At 57.5% G+C, this 23199-nt stretch overlaps 5 protein-coding genes across 5 annotated transcripts; 4 read left to right on the top strand and 1 right to left on the bottom strand.

Annotated features, from left to right (window-relative positions):
• The first annotated feature begins 30 nt into the window (after positions 1–30).
• Positions 31–2177, top strand: J3D65DRAFT_386485 (XRCC4-like factor-domain-containing protein). Its single transcript, XM_066795811.1, has 2 exons — positions 31–951; positions 1012–2177. Exons 1-2 carry the CDS (start codon positions 55–57, stop codon positions 1870–1872), a joined length of 1758 nt encoding a protein of 585 aa, XP_066655686.1. The 5' UTR covers positions 31–54; the 3' UTR covers positions 1873–2177.
• A 124-nt stretch (positions 2178–2301) lies between these two features.
• J3D65DRAFT_386473 (uncharacterized protein) lies at positions 2302–6433 on the top strand. Its single transcript, XM_066795810.1, has 3 exons — positions 2302–2340; positions 2409–3391; positions 3442–6433. Exons 2-3 carry the CDS (start codon positions 2556–2558, stop codon positions 6323–6325), a joined length of 3720 nt encoding a protein of 1239 aa, XP_066655685.1. The 5' UTR covers positions 2302–2340; positions 2409–2555; the 3' UTR covers positions 6326–6433.
• Positions 6434–8622: 2189 nt separating this feature from the next.
• Positions 8623–11035, top strand: J3D65DRAFT_625926 (cell wall glucanase). Its single transcript, XM_066800383.1, has 3 exons — positions 8623–9136; positions 9285–9722; positions 9807–11035. The coding sequence occupies exons 1-3, from the start codon at positions 9001–9003 to the stop codon at positions 10607–10609; spliced, it is 1377 nt and encodes a 458-aa protein (XP_066655684.1). The 5' UTR covers positions 8623–9000; the 3' UTR covers positions 10610–11035.
• Positions 11036–11044: 9 nt separating this feature from the next.
• On the bottom strand, positions 11045–16862 carry J3D65DRAFT_625922 (uncharacterized protein). Its single transcript, XM_066800382.1, has 3 exons — positions 16270–16862; positions 13719–16128; positions 11045–13609 (listed from the first exon to the last, which is right to left on the bottom strand). The coding sequence occupies exons 1-3, from the start codon at positions 16515–16517 to the stop codon at positions 11525–11527; spliced, it is 4743 nt and encodes a 1580-aa protein (XP_066655683.1). The 5' UTR covers positions 16518–16862; the 3' UTR covers positions 11045–11524.
• Positions 16863–17755: 893 nt separating this feature from the next.
• Positions 17756–20747, top strand: J3D65DRAFT_668175 (heavy metal tolerance protein precursor; the record flags this gene model as incomplete). Its single annotated transcript, XM_066803091.1, has 3 exons — positions 17756–18178; positions 18235–19364; positions 19415–20747. 3 exons carry the CDS (start codon positions 17756–17758, stop codon positions 20745–20747), a joined length of 2886 nt encoding a protein of 961 aa, XP_066655682.1.
• Positions 20748–23199: the final 2452 nt, after the last annotated feature.

Genomic DNA, 23199 nt, shown 5'->3' with positions numbered 1-23199 from the left:
CCAGGCTCCATTCCGGTTCTGCCCCACGACCTGCCAACAACACCTCCCAGTACAATGCAAGCATCAACACGGCCAGCCATGGATGCTCGTTGGTTGCGTCTAAAGCCTGATTCTCTCGATTCAAGACTTCACCTCTTCATCAAACCTCAAATCTCCCCCAGCAGCTACACCGTCTTGATAACTGATCTGTGTCACATCTGGGAAGAAAGTCTTGACAGGAAGCAGATTATACGCAGAGCACTTGAGCTCGAAACAAGCATTGATCCCACGGAAGGCCTTGATCAGCTCCAGCTACTCCTGGAGAAAATCGAAACAGCTGTTCATGGCTCCAAAGGCACATCGGTGAAGCTGGCGCGTCGTGGCCCAGATCTTGCCCTTCGACTTCGCCTCACGATCCCCTTGCCAGCCCCGCTTGAAGATTTGAAGTGGGAAATGGCCATGACGCCGTCTTCGGAAGTGGTTGTGAAAGAGCATCTGACTTTGCCTCTGTTGGCCAAGGCCCAGGAGCAGCGCTCACAAATTGAAGACTTGATTGGTCATTTGAATGCCAAGGACCACGTTATTACAAAGCTTCTCGATAAACTCGAAGGGACCGGATTTGATCTGTCAAGTGTTTTCCCGGGCATCGCCGGCACACGAGGGTCGAAACATTTGACGCCAAGAGAGCAGGTTGCACGTCAAGTTCATGGAGTAGGCGCTTTTGACGTGGAAAGTTGGCGGAGCTCGCGTAACTTCACATCATCAACTGACGACAGTCTCATCTTGTCTGAAATCGGCAGCATGCGTTTGTATGGAGAGGGCGAAATCGACGTGGTCGATAGATGGCTTTCAAGATTGCCTGCAGATTTTGATGAAGCCAGGCTTGAAGAACCAGTGAGGCCAAGCATTGAGAATGGAGCCGGGAGTCTTGCGCAGGATGCTTCAGGGACACAAGATGACGATAATTTTGAGGTTCGTCAAATGACTGTCTTTTCTGTCGAGTTCCTCGAGTTACTCACGTCAGGGATGCAGAGGCAAGCAACTCCTCCTCACTTGCGCAAGACCAAGCCGGATCACGGTAAGATCTCCGGTCAGCCTCCAATCGCTTCAAATCAAAATATCAGCGACACCACTGAAGACGATACTACGGACGATGATGACCTTGACGCTCCACCGAAAAAGACCTCGCAAAGCCGTCCAAATACACAAACTTCATCAGACGCTTCACAAGGTCAGCAAAAACCGAGCCAAACCGGCCCAAGAAAGCTTGGAAAACTTGGCGGGGCTGTAAAGACTTCATCGCCACCTGAGAATACTCCAAGCTCCTCACGGGCTGTGGAGAGGCCCACGATTGTGAGTCCAAAGAAGCTAGGGAAGCTGGGAGGGCTTCGGAGGACACCATCGGCTGAAGTTTCCGCCAAAGTGGACGAAGCCGCCCTTCAGAAGGCCAGTCCAGAATCCGAAACTGAAACAGAAGACGAAGCCGATCTAGATGAGCCAAAGCCATCAAAGGCCGCTGAAGATGAGCGACCTATTTCTGAAGCGCCGACAAAACCACCGCCAACGAGGGGAAAGTTGGGGAGGATCGGTGGGGGAAGAAAGCCTGCAGCAAGTCTAGATGCCCCGACATCTAGACCGCATACCTTGTCTGCTGGTGGCGCTGAGAGTACAGAGACTGGCACAGGAAAAAAGGAGGAGCAGAAAAGCCCACCATCTGAAGGTGCGAGGTCGGTCGCAAAGGCAAGAGGCTTATCGTCAAGCCTTACGCGACCATTGCCGTCCGCTGATGAGCCACAAGAGTCGGAAAAGCAACGGGCCAACCGCAAACGCGAAGAGCTGAAACGCTCTCTGTCATCCAATCCGCAACCATCAAAGAAGAAGAGGAGATTCTGAAGCCCATGGTAATGTCAGCAGTTTTGAATACTTCCTTCTCTTTACACCTCTTCGTATGCCTATCAAGTCTCCCAAAGGAAAATATCTTTGCTTTGGCGAGCGGCTAGCCCTGCGTGTACTTTGAGTTTCGCGAGCTTAAGTGTTCAAGTTTCCATCACACATTTGTAGATCGTGGCCGACTCAAAGTCGATGTATGGTTATGTCGAGGCAAACGGCAGGGTTTGGTTTGGTTGATGGGGCCTGTGAAAGTGAGCGGATGGAAATTGTCCAAACGTGGCTAATACTGTCGTTTGACTTCCCCCACTACAGGCTAGTTTTCGTTTGCACCAGGTCTATGTAGATATTTGTATCTTGAAGGTCATCCGGGCCGATACACCTGGTTAGCCGCCTCATTCGTTCTTTTTGAATCTGGCATTCACCTGTCCCGGCGCGCAAATCAGACATAGCCGTTGGTGTCAAACTCTCGCTGTAAGTCAAAGTCATTTTTTCAAGAACCTAGATGTATGGCTGAACGCGCATCTCTGACCATCAATAAGCACCAGTCGAGGGCACAGCCTGTTGGAAAACCAGACCACTTTCCGAGTGTTGGCCTGCTCCGAGTCCATCCAGCGCACAGCGCCCGCACAACTTTGCAACATCATCCAGTCATCTCAATCAACCACATCCATTCTCTTGCCAACATAATGTGCCGCTACAGGTACATGTATTACTCTGGCTGCTGCCACGCCAAGCTCACTCTTTACGACTACTGCGACGACGCATACGACGCCGCTTCGTTACCAACTGCGCCTCAAGGCGACTGCGGCGAAGCCGATGATGTCCTCAACCACGACTCGGAACACGAAGAGTCGTATCCATCACCTCACCTGACAGACTTCCCGCCTCTCCAGAATCCTTCGCAACATCGACATGACGCGGACGAAGACCTGATTGACAGTGCGGATCGTGCGCATCTTACACAACGCCGCCAGACGTACGCGTCTATAGCTCGCGCGTCAAAACAGTACGGAATTCGCGAGCAGCCCCAGCGTCAGAAATCAGCGACTCTGGCTTCTGAGTTTCCCAACACGTCCCCGGCGCAAAAGCTGGCATCGCGGTTTGAACAGGCGTCGAAGACAACGGGAAACCCACTTACTCTTGGCAGGAAGACCGGGCCCCCGTCCAGCCTTAGCACGAATCCACGTTGCGAGCACACGATAGCGCCAGCCGTAAAGGCAGGTCGGGAGCAGGCCGATCGCGGGGCCAGGTCCGCCCGAGGAAAGCGCATTGCCGAGAATACAAACGTTTGGGGAGGGAGCATAGTTCCTCGCAGCCATGAAAGGCCCAAGTCGAACCTTCCAGAGCAGGCGGCAGAGACTTGCGCATTCGATTTGAACCTTGACTCGTCAAACGACTTCCCCAATCTGTACTCGCAAACACAAGCCGGTCCGTCTCCATCATCGTTCATATCTGAGCCTAGAAGTCGCTCGAATTCTACAGCATCTTGGGCGCAGGTCGCAAGGCTTACCAGTGCAGTTCGGTAAGCTCTCCCTGTGGCGTCTTTTGAGCTTTCAGACTGACTTGTACCAGGCCAACGTACGGTTCCACGTCAGGGAACACCGTAGCCGACTCTGATACTGGCACAGCATCCGCTACATCCTTCTCATCCTTTCAAGCAGAAGACTTTGACGGCAGTTTTACCGCGACAAACATGGCACCTACTGGAAGAGAGACGGTCCCGGTCTTGAGAGGCAAGATGCTACCGCCGCTCACCACCACTGGCCTCAACAGTATTCCGCAAATCAACAGAAAGACGTTACCTTCAGAATGGCTCGCAACCAGTCCAAATACCAGCTCCCCAGATGTTTCGAGGCGAAAGTCTGTTCCTTCGCTGAGGTCCGCTGCGAATTCCAGCAAGACAGCGTCGTCGCCAACCAAATCAACATCGAGCCACTCCCCTGGCAAGAGTCCGACCAAATCGTCCACAAAGTCCCCGACAAAGGTGGTGCCCTTCAAGCTCGAGACTGCGCGTCGTGCAGCAGAGAGGGAAGTCAAAGAGAAGTCGAGTGTGGAGCTACTCAAAGGCAAATCCAAAAAGGCGGCAAAAGAGGCCATCGATGATCCCTTTTTCCCAAGCTTGCCGAGCTCCAGCGCTGTAGCTGCCAAACATCATCCCCAATCTACACACACAACCCATGGTCAAAATGCTTTTACTGCCGAGGAACATCCTTGGATGCCGGCTTCGCCCTCACATTCGCGAATCCCACGTCTGTGCAACAAGTTTAGAAACCAAGAAGGCCTCCTCAGCACTCATTCGGAATTGAACGCCGCCATCGAGCACCGTGGCTGGGACACACAAGCGCAGCCATCGCGACTCGAGAATTTTGTCAGCCCAGGACGCCAAACTCTTGTGCAGCATCACACAAATATCGAAAGGCACCCATCACCCACAGTTCAGCATATTGAGGACATTTCACTGCCGCGTGGAGGCCCTAAGTCGAATGGTTCCTCCAACTTTAGCATAGCCCCGACCGAGACGGGGAGATCTGACGAGGGAATTGGTAACACCGAAGCTGCTATTCGAGATATCAAAAGGAGAATGGTCTCTGATAGTAGCTTGGCCGAATCTTCTGAAGACTCCACGGTCATTCTCATTGACGCCGACGCGGAGTCGGACAAGCTTCGCTCGTCAGCGTTTAGGACAAGACAAGGCACATATCCCGGCGCAACGCAGCCTCTTAAGAAGACCCAGCAAGAGGCGTCGGCCCGTGAGACGCCCATCAACCACGAGGGTGATTTCAGAAGGACATCATTGCAGTCTCAAGATTCCTATTTAGCTTCTCACCTGCGTGTTACTTCCAACGCTGGCACCGATACGGTCGTGACGCCCAACGACCCGTACGACGTTGTCTCGCCCAGCCAGGGCGTACACTGGTCGACCCATTATGACCAAGACCTGGGTCGTACCGCGCCGCCACCTCCAACGGCGAAGCGTCCGCTGCACCGGCGAATCATGTCGGCACCGCGCGTGATGCATCCGAATCCTGATGTCCTAAACGTGGGCCCGGATGTGGCCAAAATGTCGACGCCGGCCGTTGAGCTTCTCCGGATGCTTCATAGTTCCTCTGGAAATAAAGAGCGTCCTGAATCTCGAAGGCCAGAGCCAAAGCCACAGGCCAAGACAGTAACGGCGACGGCTTTGAATGCGCAGGCCAAGGAGTTTGTCCCCCAGACGCTGGCGCAGACGCACCACACGTCGGGACCCTTTGTCATCACGCCAAACCCTGGCACTGGCTTTCCTCGGCCGCAGATTCCAAGCGAGTGGGCCAACGCCTCGTGGGTCAATGCCATTCCGGCCCATCAAGCCAACGACAGCGGGACCGTAGAGACAAAATCGGCGTCCACTGAGGACGCACAGCAGCCGCAGGAGTCATCGTCAGCAGCGGCGGACACGGCTGTTTCTCGCGCAGAACCAGCAGTTCCAAATGGTAAGAAGGGTAAAATCAAGAACCGAGCGGGCAAGGCGAAGCAGAAGGGGGCGACGCGAGCGGTAAGCGCGGCGACGAGTGGCAGTGTCGCCAACACCAACACCAACGACAGCGAACAGGCGACAGGCGCCGCTTCGCCGCAGCGGCAACCATCAGGCACTGGCAGCACACGTGCCTCGACCCCGCACCCTGCTCTGTCCAGCGGCTACACGACGCCGTCTGGCAGCGGCATCAGCAACGTAGCGACGGCTGGTGGCTCTGAGGAAAAGACAGCGACGACGGTAGCAGCGGGACCCTACGCCTTCCAGTGGGACAGCACCATGCGCCCATCCGTCCTCAACCTCACAACATACCACACAGGCGACCAAAACCATGACTTCTACCCCAGTAACGCGTCAAATGGAGCTCCGTCGTCCTCCCCTGGCATCAGGTCCTTGGTCTCGCACCGCTCCAACATGACTGAGCCGGCATCCTCGGGCTTCCAATTCCAGTTCCGGGGCTCTCCTCATTCGCCGGCCTCGCCTTTGCCGTTTTACAACTGCACGGGCGGCTGGCGCAGTGATGGCGGCGGGCCGTTGCGCTTTGAATCCTTCCCCGACATGCGCGCCTCGATGCTGGGCACGACGGGGTCGCAGAGATGGCGGCCGACGTATACGCACAACACGATCAGCAACCGAGGCACTGGCAGCAGCGGCAAGGGTGGCTACTTGGGCTACGGCATCAACGTCCCCAGCAACAACAAGAATGCGTACAGCAACGGCAACAAGACGTGGGCCGGACGAGGGGGCGGCGCAATGGATGGTCTTGCTGCCAAGAAGGCGAGCATGGCGGCGTTGAAAAGGACAGCGGCGGCCGCGTCAATGGCAGCTCTGGATTACGCCGCTCTCGCGCCTTGTGCAAATGCGCAGGTTTCCGAGGCGTACGAGGTGCTGCCGCACTGTCCGGTGCCGCTGTGTCCGGAGTGTTTGCCGGATCAGGCGTCGTAGGTGGTTGGTTGGTTGTCGGAAAGGTTGGGGGAGCGTAACTGTGCTGAGGGTGGAGGGTTACCTGGCAAGGCGTGGTGGAGGACGAATGGCTCCTGACGATGATGCCACGCGGTGTTGCGCATGGGCTTGCTGCTTTGTGTTGGGTGGTGGAGGTTACCGATGGTTGACTGCCCGGGGGGAGGCACGAAGGAAGTGTTGCCGATGGGCTGGTGCGGATGGCGGTTGCGAGTGGTCTTTTGTTGTGTAGAACGTTTTGGTTGGTTCGTCTGTTATTGCCTTCCTCTTCTTCTTCCTCTTCTTCTCCACCGCTCTTTGCTTTCCCTTGGTCTCTCTTGGTTCTTCGGTTGCTCTCTCTGTGTGTGTGTGTGCCTCGGTCGGTGGTGTGAATGCGTCGTTGTTGCTGGTTTGGTTTCAAACTGACAAGGCAGCCGATTGGACGGGACACGGAACACGGAACGCGGCGACGGGATGACAGACAGACACCTAGGCAGACAGACAGACGGCCGGACGGAAGGGCGGACGGGAGCGAGGCGATCGGGAGAGAGTGAGGTGATCGGGAGGGAGTTAGGTGTGGTGTGGTGTGGTGAGGTTAGGTCGGGTCGGGTTGCACACACCCGCCCGCCTACTTACTGACCGAAGCAGTCATCGATGTCAAGTCACGCACGGGCGAAGGGCAGCAAGGGAAGGATTCTTTGATGGCTTGGATGAGAAGTGAGCAAACGACACGAGCAGAGCGGGGCGAGGCGCATTTCACTGGTTGGGAGAGTGAATGGGGGATGAAGAGAGGTTGATGTCCGATTCGATCCGTTGACCTTTGCTGTTGCTGGAGAGGGGTGTGTATATAAATAGAAGTGGGAATGGATGGGGATGGGGATGAGTGTTGGGTGCCAACTAACTGACTTTGATTGCGCTCTGCTATGCTACTGATGTCGTTCGCTGATGAATGCTCTTCTACAGAGTTGGGGATGTGCATGGATGCTCTTGAGTGACTCTGACCGACAGTGGCTTAAATGGTCTTCTTCTCGCCACTCGCCGAAGCAGACGAATGCTTCCCATCTGGCAGCAGCTCGGTACGACTTTTACTACCAAGCCAGCGTCGCAACGGTAATCTGACGGCCAGTCGGTTTGCAGCACGCACGGCGCACCGTCTGGGAAAGCACACGGTCGGTCGCTCGGAAACGGACGAGTAGTGAGGGCTGAGATGAGGAACAGCGAGCGAGATGGATGGGATGCGAGCGAGATGGATGGGATGCGAGCTCATCATAAATCGCGAGAGGCACATGTTTTGGAGGCGATGATGGCGCGACGGATCAAGTTTCACGCGAGCACGCGCGACGGATTGATGGGTGGGCGCGGCGGCCGACCGACGGATGGGATGGGATGGGATGGGATGGGGGAGTCCAGCTCCGAGGGTGAACGGGCTGGCGCATCCAGAGAGGGACAAGGGACGGATGTTTGGGGACGTAGTGGTGCTGCTACTGCTACTCCTGGTATAATTTGCTGTTTTCGTCGCGCGCGATGGCGGGGGAGATTGGCTGTGTGCCTGCGGTAATGTCGTTTGGACGGTATTGACAGTAGCTTAGAGCGGACGTGGGTGACGTCAGGGCGATGGGGAACGGAACGAAACGAAGAGAGTGGGTGGTGTGCCTGAACGGATCTGAGTGGAGGTTGTGCGTGTCGACCAGCCTCTCTCCTTTGCGATGCAATGGCATGCAGGCGTCGACGGGAGCGGTGGTGTTGGTTGGATTAAGCATCTTTTTTCGCTCAGCGGCGATCCGCTCTGGCCGCGTGGCGCGTGCAGCTCCAAGCAGGGAGTCGCCCGCAAAGAATGTGCACCCCTTGATCGAAACTTGTTCCGTCAGGTACAGACAGACGTCGACGACTCGGATTGTGGTCGCCCACCTGTGCTCGCCGTGCGCGTATTCCAAGAAAACGGTAGGATTCGATGCGCAGGTCCAGGTCCAGGCCTCGCGCTGCGCCATTCGGCGGTGGGTGCCAAAGCGGGAGGGCCCATGGATCATCACCTGGCCTTGGCCGTTGGTTGTCACAGCTTGATCGCCCGCGTCCGCCATGGACCCGACGGACGACGCGAGACAGGAGACCGAAGAAGGCTGCAAGGCGGGCCGCATGAAGAGAGCGACGGACGACAAAGAAAGCAGTCAGTCCATGTTGCATCGGCTGAGGCTGTCATCTGGCTGTCATCGGATGTCAGTGCCTGTCAAACTATTGGCACCACCCTACTGGCCGTCCCGCGGCTACGCCCGTTCCAGCCTAGCTAGGCCCTCCAGGGAAGATCCCCCACACGCCTGCTCCTTGCCCATCCCATTACTCTTCCATTCGCTTGCTTGTATTCATTCCATCCTGTCCCCTTTCGCCCGGCATTCTTCACGGCTTCCTTTTCTTCACCCTCAATCCTCCTCCGTCCGACCCAGCTCGCTCGCTCGCTCGCTTGAGCTTTTGCTCCTTTTCCTCTCTCCCCCCCTCTCTCCTCTCTGTCTGCCACCACTGTCGCTTCCTCGACCACCACCAACAGCCTGCATCAGTCCGTCTGCCGTGTGCGCAGAATCTGCAACTACACCAGCCCGGTTACGCCCAAGACTGCATATCCATTCGTCCACCGTCCGCCCGCGTAGGCCTTCTTCGTCCACCACCACGACCGTTACTCCCGTCTCGACATGGTCCGCTCGCTCGCCTCTGCTGCTGCTGCTTCGCTGGCAGCCGCCGCCGCTCTGCTCCTCACCACTGCCTCCGCCTCGGCTCCCACTTGCGGCCCCAACAACCCATGTCCAGCTGATTCGCCCTGCTGCTCTCGTACGCCCTCCCCCCACCCCGCGCGCGCCGTCTTGTACCACTCCACTTCCCAAAATCCACTCACTTCACTTCCTGCTCGTGCCGCCGCCGACACGTGAAGCCCGTCGTGTGACCACGCGCTAACCCTGTCCTTCTTTTCGTCGCGCAGAATACGGACAGTGCGGCGTAGGCGCATACTGCCTCGGCGGATGCGACCCGATCTTCTCGCACCAGCTCGACAGCTGCGTGCCGGCCCCCGTCTGCGACGGCTCCAAGTTCAACATCGACAACCTTAATGGCGTGACCGACATCGCAAAGTACCTGGGCGACGCCAGCACGGCCAACTGGGTGTCGTCGGGCAGCCCGCTCGAGTACAACGGCGGCGTGCTGCTGACGCTGTCGCAGGGCAGCGTCGGCACGCTGCTCGCCAGCACCCATTACGTCTGGTACGGCAAGATATCGGCCAAGCTGCGCACCAGCCAGGGGGCTGGCGTCGTGACGGCCTTTATCCTCATGAGCGACGTCAAGGATGAGATTGACTTTGAGTTTATCGGGACGACCCTGAACCAGGCGCAGAGTAATTACTACTGGCAGGGAGTTTTGGATTGTGCGTACCCACCCACCCATCCACCCCTGAGATACAAGCACCCCCTGTCGTGAAAACACCCCCTGACTGAATCGAATTGCGCAGACGAAAACGGCGGCAAGCACGACACATCCAACACGTTCGACAATGAGCACGAATACGAAATCGACTGGCAGCCCGACACGCTGACCTGGTCCATCGACGGCAAAGTGGTGCGCACGCTCAAGAAATCCGACACCTGGAACGCGACGACCGGCAGCTTCATGTACCCGCAAACACCCTCACGAGTACAACTCTCGCTGTGGCCGGCCGGCCTGGCGTCCAACGGCAAAGGCACGATCGAATGGGCGGGCGGCCTGATCAACTGGAGCGCGGGCTCGCCCGCCATGCAGAACGGCTACTACTACGCGTCGGTGTCGTCGGTCGACGTGACGTGCTACGACCCGCCATCGGGGGCCAACAAGACGGGCGACAAGACGTACGTCTACAACGCGCTCGCCGGCACCAACAACAGCATCGCCATCACCGACACCAGCGTCATCCTCGGCTCGCTGCAGGGCACGGGCGAGGAGCCCGACAAGGGCAAGGCCAAAGCGTCCGGCACCGCCTCCGCCCCCTCCTCTTCGTCGTCGACCAGCGTCCCCGAGTCCGTCCCTGGCGTCTCCGGCGGCGGCAACAGCGATCCTAATGCCTCGGGCTCGTCGGACCAGGGCGGCGCCGGCGCCGGCAACAGCAGCAATGGCGGCTCCGGCGGTTCTGGCAGCAGCGGGACGGGCTTCTCGCAGGGCGGCGGCGCGAGCGGCGCGTCCGGTAACAACAGTGGCGCGGCGGTTGCGCGGCCCGAGGGCATTGTGGGCGGAAGTGTTTTTGCGCTCGTGGCGTGCGTGGGCGCCATGTTGGTGCTGTGAAAGGGAGAGTGAGAGTGAGAGTGAGAGAGCGTCGTTGTCATTGGCGGTCTTGGTCTTTGTCTTGGTTTTGGCTGGCGTTTGGATACGCCAGTGCAGTTTGTCTTCAACTCTGGGGTTCTTGGAAAGGACAGGGAGGCACGGAGGCACGACATCGTCATCGTCATCATCATCACTTCTGGATCATTCGACTGAGCGCCTTTTGCCACCACCACGGGGATACCTAATGTTTGGATTACATCGGAGCGGAGAGGATTGTTGGATTAGCGGTCCGGATCGAGCAAGGAGCAGCATCATATGTATGAGCTTGATTGAGCATGAGCATGAGCATGAGTAGCAGGCAGGCAGGCAGGCAGGCAGGCAGGCAGGCAGCGTCTTTTCTTCACGAGTTCACGACTTAACTACAACCACTTGGCTAATACTACCAACCGACTTTTACTCCTGTTGTTACTGTTGTTACTGTTGCTGGACATGGGGAATGTTTGTTGACCACCACTACAGCGCGGAGAGACCTGAGGAAAGCCATTCCACTTGGGCATGCCTTCAACCCCCCTTTGGCATTAGTTCGACGAGTCGAGATCCAAACGGCGATGGGGCTATGAAGATAGATAGATAGATGTGGGTGGGCGGTGCAGGATAGCCTGTCTACCTACCCCTGCCATCTGATCACTTTCACTCCCGCTCTTCCAAGCTTTGTTCTTCGTTTCTTCATTTCTCGGCTGTTGCAATGCCATGCCATGCCATGTCGCGCGCCAATCAATACCCACACTGCCGCAGCTGATGGAATATGATGTGCTAATGCACCACCACCAAGCCTTCCAATCCATCCATCCATCCATGCTAAAAATCCAGACCTCAATTCCCAACCCAGCTCCGCACCAAAGCCCCCCATCCCACAGCACACCACAGCACACCATCCTAAGTACTCCTACCCGCAGGCTCAATAACGCGAACGCGGCGACTACCCTGCACCTCACCAGTTCCCGCAGCATTACGGGTGTTCTGCTCAGCAGCACCCGCTGCGCCGCCCCCGGCGGCCCCTCCGCGACCGCCACCGAAAAGACTGACCCCCTGCCTGTCTCTATCCCTCTCACGCCCGCCCTCGCGAATGGCGCTGTCATCGCGACTCTGCCCACGCGCCAGCGCCGCCGCCGCCGCCGTCATGCCCCCCGCCGCAACCATGCCCCTCAGACTGCCGCCGCGCCGCAACCCGGACAGCCCCGTCGGCGCCGCTCCTGCTTCACCAGCGGCGGTAGCAGCAGCAGCCGCCGCCGCCGCAGTGGATCCGCCGCCGCCGACGATGGACCCAGCAAAGGCTGTAGCCGGTCTTTCGCGCTCGCGCTCGCGCCCGCGTCGTCCGCCCATGATGACGTCTGGTATGCCAGCGAGCCCGGGCCCAGCACCAGCACCCCCACCGCGGAGCGCAGCGCCGGCGACGAGACCGGCCGCCCGTCGCGCGGCGTCGCTTTCGCGGACACGGCGGCCGTCGTCGCGCACGCGTCCGCGGTCGGCTTCGGCGCGGCGCTGCTGCAGCGAGGAGACGCGAGAGCGACGGAGGGGCCCGTCGATGCAGTCGCAGAGGCAGCCTGGGGAGGGGCACGTGCCGCCACCGGACGGAGAGAGCGAGATGGCGAGGGGTGACGGGGGAGAGTATGATGATGTGCCGCTAGGTTTGGGGGATGTAGTGCTGGCGGGATTGTTTGGCGAGGGGGTGGGAGGAGCGAACGAGTCGAGCTCGGCGTGCCATGCACGGAGGCAGGTGGTGTGGGCCGTGTGGCCACAGAGCGAACATGACGTGTACAGGGTGGGCTGGGGAGAATGGTGCGAGGGGACCGTTGGAGAAGGGGGAGACGACGTGGATGTGAGTACGGGGTCGGGCTGTGGAGCATGAGCGGCCAAACTCTTCGCAGTCCGCGGAATACTGATACTCCCTATGCTGTCTTTGCCGCGCTGGTGGCCTTTGCTCTTGCTGCTGCCCCTCTTTCCTTTCTTTTTCTGCTGCGCCAGCGGAACGCCTACTCCATCTGGCGGCACCGTGCTCCAGCATATTGGACACGGCGCCTGTCTTCTCTTGCAATTCTCGCAGAGCATCTTATCTGCGGGGTTGTTGATGGGATTCTTGCACTGTTGGCAACGCAGTCCAATTTGGGTCTCCTGCAGCGCCTGTTCATACACGGCAGGATACGTGGGATAAGCCACGCGTCTGAGCCACGCCGAGGCATTGAAGAGACCTAGCGACAGCAGCTGAGAGTGATACGTTTGCAGGATGGACTCTGCTTGCAAAGGGTTGATGCCCGATTTGGCCAGCGGAGTCAGCTTGCGGTCGAGGATGACGCGAATGTTGGCTGGGGACATGCTGATGGAAGCCAAGTAGTTGCCATAGTCATTAAGTATTGAGGACGTGAGAGTTTCAGGAAGCGGGTGAGTGTGGGGAAGGAATTCCGTAATCATGAAGAGCATGTGCGAGATTGTCTGCGCGTCGGAGAGAATGCTGCTGTGGAACTCTAGGAGCCAATTGAGCATGTCTATAAGGGTCAGAGGCACACCGACTTCACTGTCCAAGTCTTCATGCTTGACGCAATAATCGGAAAGCGTAAGCTCATGACTGCCCTCGTCGTCCACAGCAGGAATGTCGATGATTTCTGGCAGACCGGGGGGCTGGAGGAGAAGCTTGGGAGAGGCAACCCCTGCCGGTCCTTCTGGCACAATTGTGCCGCTCGCATCCATCATGTCAACATTGCTTACAGAAGTTTCAGAGAAGCTTCCCTGTATGCTGGTAAAAGCATCTGACTCGGAGCTCGAGTGCCGCATGAGTTGCTGATTTTGCCTGCGAAGAGTCTCCATGTCGTGAATGACCCTGCTCTGCTCAGAGCCCGAGCCAGTTGCGATGGTCCCGGCGTTGGAGATGACCGAGGCCAAGGTCGGGCGAGCCCCGGGTCCCGGTTCGTAAGGAGCGGGACTGACCCCATTCCCCGGAGCCGAGCCGTCGATATTACGAGGTCCCTGAAATGTGGAGTCAGCGGTTGGAACGGGCCGCGTGCATGGAGAACATTAGGCCGCTACATGAGGCCTCTATGCGTGAGTGTGACTGGAATACATGATCCATACGCACCGTCTGCACGTCAGCGCCAATGGAGCTTGACGAGCCCATGTATCCGCCTTGCCCGTCGGCGGACGTGGCATTGGCGCCAAAGCTGGACAGGGCTGGGCCAACGCTCTGCTGCTCCCAACGCTCCTGCAAAGATTCTGCATTCTGCGCACGCGACTGGGATCTGATGCTGGCATAAGAGCCTGGAACCGATAGACCGCGAGAATCGGTCGACGCGGAGAACATGGCGAAGCTCTCGCCAGAATTATGCCGGTCGAAATCTGGACGCGTGTCAAGCGTCTGCGGACCTACGGGCTCTAGACTCAGCGGGATGCGTGGCGGAGCCCTGTAGCCGCCTATCATGGCTGCCCTGTCCTCGAGATCGTTTGTTGCAAAGGACCATGTCTGGAACGAGACGCTGCGACGCCGTGCAGGTGCAGATGCAGCTGCTTGTGGTTGGTCGCGGTCACGCTGCTGAGACGGAGTATCCACGAGAGAAGGCGGCAAGGCTAGAGACTCGCCTTGTTCTGGATCTGGCAGGAGGTTAGCATCGCCAGAGGCTGATGGCCGAGTTTGAGTGACCGGCCGGGCGATCGGCGTAGGGAGCTGTGAGGAGCTGTCGTTGTTTTGCACAACTGTCTCAGTTGCTTGGATGGCCCGTACTGCAGGGTGAAGTAATTGCTCCTGCCCTTCCGTGTAAGCCTTGGAGACGGTGTCATCCGTTACCGGTGGCAGCGGCTTGGGCTGTGTTGCAGGAATATTTTCTAGTCTGCGCCTGCGATTCGCTTCTGCCCGTTGTTGCACCGCGTCAGATACGATCTGACCGACCACTCTCCAAGAGCTCGCCAATCGGTGACTGCCAGCTTTTTGGGCGTATTTTGCGTTGGCCTCGAACGCCTGCTGGAGCTCACCGAAGCCTTGGATGGTTGGTTGGTCATCAATTGCGGTTCGCTTATACTTTTGCGCCATGTACGTGTATAAGGGGACGTTGATTGATCCAGGAGCCACACCGCGGAGGGCGGCTTGGTTGGGAGTCCATGAGTACTTTTCATGTCCTGCTAGAGATTCGCTCAGATACATCATCCTGCCTACATGATCAGAAGAGGGCGGGGTAGTGCTGATTGATTTGGTAGACCGATTACTGGCTGTGCGGCCATGGTGTCGACTGAGGGAGGAACTGAGAAAGGCATCGTCGACGCTGTCGTCAGCCGAATTCCTCGGAAGGCTGTTGTCTGACAACTCTTTTCTGCCCTTTTCATCCACAGTAAAGCCTTGCGGCGAATCATAGGCCGTTCCGGAGGTACGATGGCGGCCTCTCCGCTGGGAAAAGGCGCTGAGATCGCCGGTGGATGACAAGGCAAAAGCAGACATGTTTCGCCTGTCAACCACCTTCGGAGCATATCGCACATCCGACTGGGTAAAGATTCCCTCCCTTCCGACAGTCCAAAGCAGGTCACGAGTGCGCCACAGCAGGTCGGCAGGTGCGGTTTGATAGAGAGATAGTTCTCTGAATGGTAGCGAGGGCCGCCGAAAGTCCCACACATGAACTACAGGATGATCGCGGTCGTACGCGGTGACCAGGTGGGTGCATTGGAACACGTCTTGATCTTGGAAAGGCAGTCTCCACCGCGCATGAAAGACTGGGTGTGGTGTACGGATCGTCCATACAGGCTTTTGTCGACGCTGCTCGGAGGAAAAATCCCAAATCCTTACCGTCTTGTCCGCGCCTGCGCTGGCCAGGTGCTTGCCGTCGGGATGCCAATCGATCGAGTAGCACGTCTTGTCGTGGGCGTTGAGCTTCAATTTCGGTGCACGGTTCATGCGCGTGTCCCACCGCTGTATCACTCCATTCTCAGTGCCAAAGGCAAACTCGACGCCATCGGTGGGCGACCAGGCAACGTCACGAATGCCCTCGCTCTGTCCGGAGTACCTATCCCGACTGGGACAGGACATGATTTCTTTTTTCATGTCACGCAGATCCCACAAGCGGACAGTCGAGTCTCGGCTGCCAGACAGAAGCAAATATCCCTGGTGAGGGTTGAAGGCAAGTTTGTGGACTTGACGGTGGTGCTCGTGCAATTGGGCTAGCTCGACGCCGGTCCGGTTGAGGTCGTACAAGACGACCTTGCCGCTGGCGGCGGCGGTTGCAATGTGGGAGCTGTAGTTGCCATGGGACCATTTTACGTCATGGATTTCAAGCGTGTCGCGGTGTCTGGTTGGCGCAGTGGAGCCGGCCGAGGTGTGGTGCGAGGCGTAGTTGATGATGGCAGCGCGGAGATTGGTCTCTTCGGCGCATTTGGTGTCAGTGATGCGGATTGTTTTGAGAATCTCCTTGCCAGCGAGGACAGCATGTGTCCGGTCGTGATTGATGTGCACGGCGGAAATTTCGAGCCCGGTCTTGTGGCTTGCATCTTGGGATGAAAGGGTGGACAGTCTGGCAAGGCGCGGCAAAAAGTCAGCGGGCGCAGCAGAGGACATTCCTTGGTGGGGTGAGGGAAAAGTCGCAGAGAGGGCATGAGGCTTGAGGCGCGCAATTGAAAAGGCAGCAGCCGAACAAAATCATCACACGACTCACCCGGGAATCCTGGGAGCCAGAGGATTCGTTATCCTAGCGGCATCGGGGCGGCTGGCTTGGGCGCTGGGAGGGCGCGAACCGTAAGAGGTGAAGGATTGGGCGACGAATCTGGTAAAGGCGTTTCTGGCAGCAGACCTCTGGGGCGGGAGTGGAGGGGCGGGCGGAGGAGGGGCAGGCACTATTGAGGATGATGATGGAGTGCTGCTAGGGGCGTTTGCAGGTGGACGTCGGGGATTGTCGGCCGCCATGGCGGGGAAGGGTCGGGGAGGTCGCGGACAGGTTAGGTTCCTGCATGAACGGAGCGAAGATGGTGGGAGTTGGAGGCGAGCGATGGCATGGCCGCACCACGGCGGGTGGTGGTGATGGCAGTCGTGGTGCGTCGTTGCGGTGAATGGGATGCAGTCGGTGGCAGCGGCAGACGCGTATCCATGGACAGCAGAGCAGGCAAGGGTTTGTGTGGAATACGTCACTCGAGGCAGATGACGGACGGGAACGTGGAGCGCTTGGCGGGCGGGAAAAAGCCTGCGGACGTAAGAGCTGGTGTTGATTCCCGAATAAACAGGACCATGGCCGAACAATGCGAGTACCTGAGGTTGAACCGAATGCTCAAGGAACATGTAGGTATCGTGGTATGGCCAGTCACAGCCCAAAGGTTACATACTCAGCTTAGTCAGCGGGGCGTTTTCTACCAAACAGCGACCCTGGCGCGGGAGCAACGCTGCAGCAGGTGGGACGATGATGCATGAGCAGGGCAGGGCAGGGCAGCAGAGAGGGCAGAAAGGGCAGCCAGGGCACTTCAGGGCAACATGCATCCAAAAGCCAAAAAGAAACCCCGAACGAAAGAAAGAGCATGAGAAAAAAAAATGAAAAATGAAAAAATATAAAGTCAGGGCCGCGTGCCGCCCATGTCCAAGTCAAGTTACCGTAAGTTGTAAGGCATGATGCCGGTGGCAGGGCCCGGCCGGCGTGGCAACTAACTGCCACTGCCACTACCACTGACACTGACACTGACACTGAGCCTGAGCCTGAGCCTGACGACAGACAATACTTTAGGGGACCGGTATACGATGGCGCCGCTAAAAATATGACTGGATGGTAGGGTACATGTCGGCGGAGGATGGATGGCTGGATCGGGAGCTTGTGACAGATGTCTGGAGAACAGACGAACAAATGGGTCTGGCCTTGTGATATGCATGCGTCCGTCGGCGCTGTGCTGCGCCCGAGTGGGCCCGCCGTCTAGCCCGACACATCCATGTGCGTGCGTGCGTGCGAGCGAGCGAGCGATTGTCTGTCGCCCTACTAACCAAACGCCACCCACCGCAACCCACGACCTCCCCCCCCAAAAGCACACGACCGGTACACCCCCCGAGTCGCGCTGTCATGCCTGCCGACCTCTGACCCAACGTCTCTATTCTTCTCTTCTTCTCCATCCCTCCCCGAATCCTCCCCTTCTCCACCTCCACAACCGCCATCCTCCCCCGCCGCCATGCCGCTACGCCCGCCCGATCTCGTCCTCGACTCCCAATCCGACGATTCTTTCTACTACTATAACGTCGCTCGCTCCGCCCTGCTCTACCTCCACTACGCATATCCCATCATCCTCCTCTTCTTCTTCCTGCTGGTCTTTTGCCTCCGCAGCGTCGCCCTATCCTCGAGGCCCGCCCCGCCCAAAGAATCCCCCGACTCGCACACCTTAACCGGTCCTGGAGGCAAGCCGCTGCCCAAACGGGATGCTTCAAAGAATAAACAAAAGCGGGATCCCAACCAGGACACTCCGCGCGCCCAAAAGCTTCTCTTCGAGTGGCTCTCTGTCCTGGCTGCCGGCACCTTTGCCGCCAACGCAGTCACCGTCATTTTCCACGCCTTGTACAGCCGCAAGGACCATTGGTGGTGCGGCCAGTCCGTCGTGGTACGCAGCATTACTCTCGGCTTTGGCTCCAAACCTGACTGACCTGACCTCGCCAGATATACCTCGTCGGCGCATTCTTCGTTTACATACTCCTACTCATCTCCATCATCGACACCAAACCCGCCCCAAACGAGTCCCACCTCGCCACATGGATTCTTGCCTTGGTACTTGAGGTCGCCATCTGGGGCGCCTCGCTCTCGCTTTACACGCATGCACACCGCGAACCTCGCGCCGGGAACGATGGCCGCCGTGGAAGCCTGCGCTACAACATGACCGAGTGGGAGGTTGTCGAGATCGTTATAGACATGGCGCGTATCTTGCTGATATGTTCCATGATCGGCTTCTACGTCATCTTCGTGACCTTCCGCCACAGGGGGGATACCGAAAACGGCACAGATACTGAATCTGCGCCACTTCTGGCGGGAAATAATACTGAGAATGGAAACGCCAATGGTACCACCCATTACGGATCCATGCCAACCGGTGGCAAACACAAGCACACCGAAGGTGCACCCGCTGGTTGGAGCAGACCGGACAACATTCCATCGAGAAGCTGGTGGGAGTACCTGAGAGGTTACTCGGTTTTCTTCCCCTACTTGTGGCCGTCCAAGAACAAATCGCTGCAAGTCGTGGTCGTGGCCTGCTTTGTAATTGTGGTGCTGCAGCGGGCTGTCAACGTCTTGGTGCCATTGCTCGTGGGTTGGATCACCAATGTGCTCTCTGGCGAGGATGGTCCTGTACGCATGCCCTGGGCGTACATCGTCTTCTACATACTCTGCCGCATCCTGCAGGGCAGCAATGGCCTCCTCGGCGCCGTAAGATCGACGCTGTGGATTCCCGTCAGCCAGTATTCCTACCGGGAGCTTTCTGTGGCCGCCTTTGAGCATGTCCATGGCCTGAGCTTGGATTTCCACCTCGGCAAGAAGACCGGCGAAGTGCTCTCGGCCCTGGGCAAGGGTAGCTCGATTAATACGTTTTTGGAGCAGGTGACGTTCCAGGTCGTCCCAATGTTGGTCGACCTGTGCGTAGCCATTGCTTACTTTTTGATCCAATTCGACGCGTATTACGCGCTCGTCGTGGCAGTAGTCACATTCTGGTATGTCTACTTGACCATACGCATGGCCCAGTGGCGGGCCGAAATCAGGCGTCAGATGGTCAACGCCGACAGAGAGGAAGATGCCGTCAAGTAAGTGCTGTTTCATTGTTTCTCTTTGACTCTTGGCTAACGCCGAGAAGGAACGATTCAATGGTTTCGTACGAAACAGTCAAGTATTTCAACGCCGAAGCCTATGAATTCAATCGCTACAGGTCAGCCGTGGACAAGTTTCAAAAGGCCGAGTACAAGGTTCTGTTCTCGCTGAACCTGATGAACATTACGCAAAACTTGGTCTTTATGCTTGGTCTCATGGTTGCCTGCTTCCTCGCTGCATACGAAGTGACGACTGGACAGAGTCAGGTAGGTCACTTCGTATCGCTGCTCACGTACATGGCCCAGCTCCAGCAGCCTCTCAACTTTTTTGGCACATTCTACCGCATGATTCAATCCGCCATGATCAATTCGGAACGCATGTTGGAGCTCTTCAAGGAGCAGCCGACTGTGATTGACAAGCCTGGCGTCCAAGAACTTTCCAGCTGCGAAGGAGACATTCGATTCAAGGACGTGCACTTTTCGTACGACGAGCGCAAACCTGCCCTCCAGGGACTCGACTTCCACTGCGAACCAGGAACAACGACGGCCTTTGTGGGCGAGTCTGGTGGGGGCAAATCCACCGTTTTCCGCTTGCTCTTCCGATTCTACAACGTTCAGAGCGGCCGCATCGAAGTGGATGGACACGACGTTGAGGACGTGAGCATTGATTCGCTGCGGCGGCACATTGGCGTGGTGCCACAAGACACGGTCCTGTTCAACGAGACGTTGATGTACAACCTCAGATACGCCAATCCTGACGCGACAGACGAGGATGTTTACGAAGCCTGCCGTGCGGCCAGCATTCATGACAAGATCCTAACTTTCCCCGACGGATACCAGACCAAGGTCGGCGAGCGGGGCTTGCGTCTGTCTGGCGGTGAGAAGCAGCGCGTCGCCATTGCCCGCACCATCTTGAAAAACCCTCGGATCATCATGCTGGACGAAGCTACCGCAGCCCTGGACACTGAGACTGAGGAGCACATTCAAGATGCGTTGACCACGCTGGGACAAGGACGAACCATGCTTGTGATTGCGCACCGTCTCAGTACCATCACTCGCGCGGACCAGATCCTAGTGCTGCACGAGGGCCGAGTAGCAGAGCGAGGAACGCATGAAGAGTTGCTAGCGAAAAAGGGCCGATATGCAGGCATGTGGAAGAAGCAAGTGCGGGCGCAACGAGCGGCGGAGGAAGCGCGGGTCCTGAAGGACAAGGCTGAAAGACTACGGAGAGAATCCAAGGATGGCATGGTGACGGAGGGAGAAGGCAGCGCAAGCCAGAGCGAAGACGAAAAGGAAAAGGCGGCCCGGGCGAATGGGAGCAGAGAGTCGTATCAACCACCGGCAGACGACAAAGCTGAGGGACGGGACGGCGGCAATTAAGGTTGATCCTTCCCCCTCACCGACACTCGACTTTATTGATGGCGCGCATCCACATCGACATTCCACCACGCTTCCATACTAAGAAGATCACGTAAGTAGAGATCCGGCCTGGGAACTGGAGTTATTGCGACAAGGGAACTGCGGGGTTTTCTGGCGTCTCAATGGTGTCGGCTACGGTCCTCTAATATTGATTGTATCACGAAGGACGAAGCGACGACATTTGCTCTTGTTTTTTGGTCGTTGCAGTCCCCTTGTCTTTTTGGGTTGATTCTCCTTTCTCCGCGTTCTCGTTGCTGTAATTTCTACGCTTTTCATTGTCGTCATTTCGACCTTTCGGTCAAGGAGTCTGCTTTCCCTCGACGTGATCGGAAGCGATTTTGTTGCAAACAAATGAGCAAGCGAGCGCGCGAGCGATGGAGCGAGTACGAGCAAGCGATGCGCAAGTGCTTTAGAGACCAAGGCATGCCGACAGACGAGGCACTGGGAGTCCGCGTACTTGCTGGTCATACTAAACCTTCTCTGCCAGCTGTGCAGCGAGTGGTTTGAGAGCGGCCAGCGATTATTGCAATCCGGCTTCACCTCTCCTTCTCTCTGCCATTCATCATTGCGCAGTCTCTCTGGAACCCGTCGCTGTAGTTGTTGCTGTTATCTTTGAAAGCGTTCTGTACATACATAGTGGCCTCGAGACCATGGCGTGCGACGACACGCGCGTGAGTAGAGACGGTCAAGGATTTCTTCTCCTCTTTTTCCTATTTTTCACATTGGCAAAAAAGGGGAAGCCGGCGTTTTCTGGGATACTTCGTCTCTCTCTCTTCCCCTCTCTCTCTCTGTCACTCGACTATATTTCAGCATCTCTTCCACTCTCTCTATCTCCTTGGTGTGCATCTGAACTCGGTACCTCATCACGGGTGCTTTAGTCGTGTCGCGTGTGTTCCTCAGTCCACTGATCTCTATTTTCTCCTTGGTCGACGACTCGTTCATCTCCAGTCATCGCGAACACCGGACACTTTCGGACTACGTCCAAACCAAAAGCAACCAAAATTTCGCCGAGAGAAGGGCTAATCAAACGTCTCTGGTATTCCCTTTCCACTCCCTTGGCGTCTGTAAATATCCCCCAGTGAGCTGGATGGATGGTCGGGGCTGCAGCAACTGCAACAACAGCAGAAATACATCAGGATTCCATTTCCCCATATGAACGCTTGGGGCTGGATTTCAATCAAGTGCCCCTGCATCCATCCTCCGTGGTGTCGCCTGCGCCATCGACTGGGTACTTAGCCGCTCTCTTGTTCCCCTCTTGCCGCGCCACCACTCACTGGTCAGCAACGATTTCTACCGCTCGCTAACTACCACTCGTGGTCGGCGGGAAGCGAAGAGGGGAGCGCAGCGCAGCGCAGCGCAGCGCAGCGCAGTGCTGCGCGCTGCAGTCATTTTCACACACGACGTGGCGTGGTGCATCATCGAACCAGCCAGGCGCCCTTTTTCGCCTCGGGTGCGTACGTGCCTGGCCCCATTCTTCCACTCCGTCTCTCCCCGGAGCCAAGGCCTGCCTGCTGCTGCATCTTGTGCACACGACGCATATTTGTCTGCGTGATGTGGCTAACCTAGAAACGTAGGCAATGGTGGTGGTTGGGGAAGGGTCCAACTGACAGACTGACAGACTGATTGACAGCGTGAGTGTTGTCATCGGATACATTATCGGATACATTAATGTCTTGTGTCACGTCGCGCGCGTATGCGCGGCTGGCTGGCTGGCTGGCTGGTATACACGTAGGTTGGAGTAAAGGGCAGATGACGATGGACACGTATAGCCTACATATCTCGGCAGGGACGCACGCAAGCAAGCAAGCAAGCTGGTCATCTGCGCGCGCGCGAATGGGGGCATCTGCCGATGGTAATGGTGGTGGTGGTGGTGGTGGTGGTGGTGGGCACACACTCTCTGTCTACCTACAACGTGATGCGCGTCCACCACCACCGAGGCGACGGGTGTGGCACAAGCCTGACCGCACTGGGGGCACTGCGCGGCGGGGGCTGCCGCACGGCATGGGAGCGGAATGGCAATGTAGGCGTGTGGTGGTGGTGGTGGTGGTGGTACCAGCAGACAGACCAGCAGCAAGCACAGACAGGCGGCGGCGGCAACGGCACTGCATTGCATACATGGAGGGAGATGAGAATCGAGACGAGAGATCAAAACGCGGTGAGCCAGCCGGGAGTGTGTGGTATGTCTACATGATACAAAACGATACATACATGCGTGTATGTACTGTATGAACCGTACGGGACAAGCGAAGCTGCATGAACTGGGGTCCGCTAAGGTCAAGCGTGCAGGTCGCCGCAGTGGTGCGTTGGTGGAGGTGGAGGTGGTGGTGGTGGTGGAAGATGCCGGGTGCCCGGGGAAGAGGAGAAAAGCAGCGAGGGGCAGCGAAGACAGCCGCTGGGTCGGAGAACAGGCCAA

This window comes from Phyllosticta citribraziliensis (assembly GCF_038025025.1).
Source record: "Phyllosticta citribraziliensis strain CPC 17464 chromosome Unknown J3D65scaffold_6, whole genome shotgun sequence".
Lineage (NCBI taxonomy): Eukaryota > Fungi > Ascomycota > Dothideomycetes > Botryosphaeriales > Phyllostictaceae > Phyllosticta > Phyllosticta citribraziliensis.
Note: the sequence above shows the minus strand (reverse complement) of the source record. Positions and strands in the feature narration are given on the sequence as shown.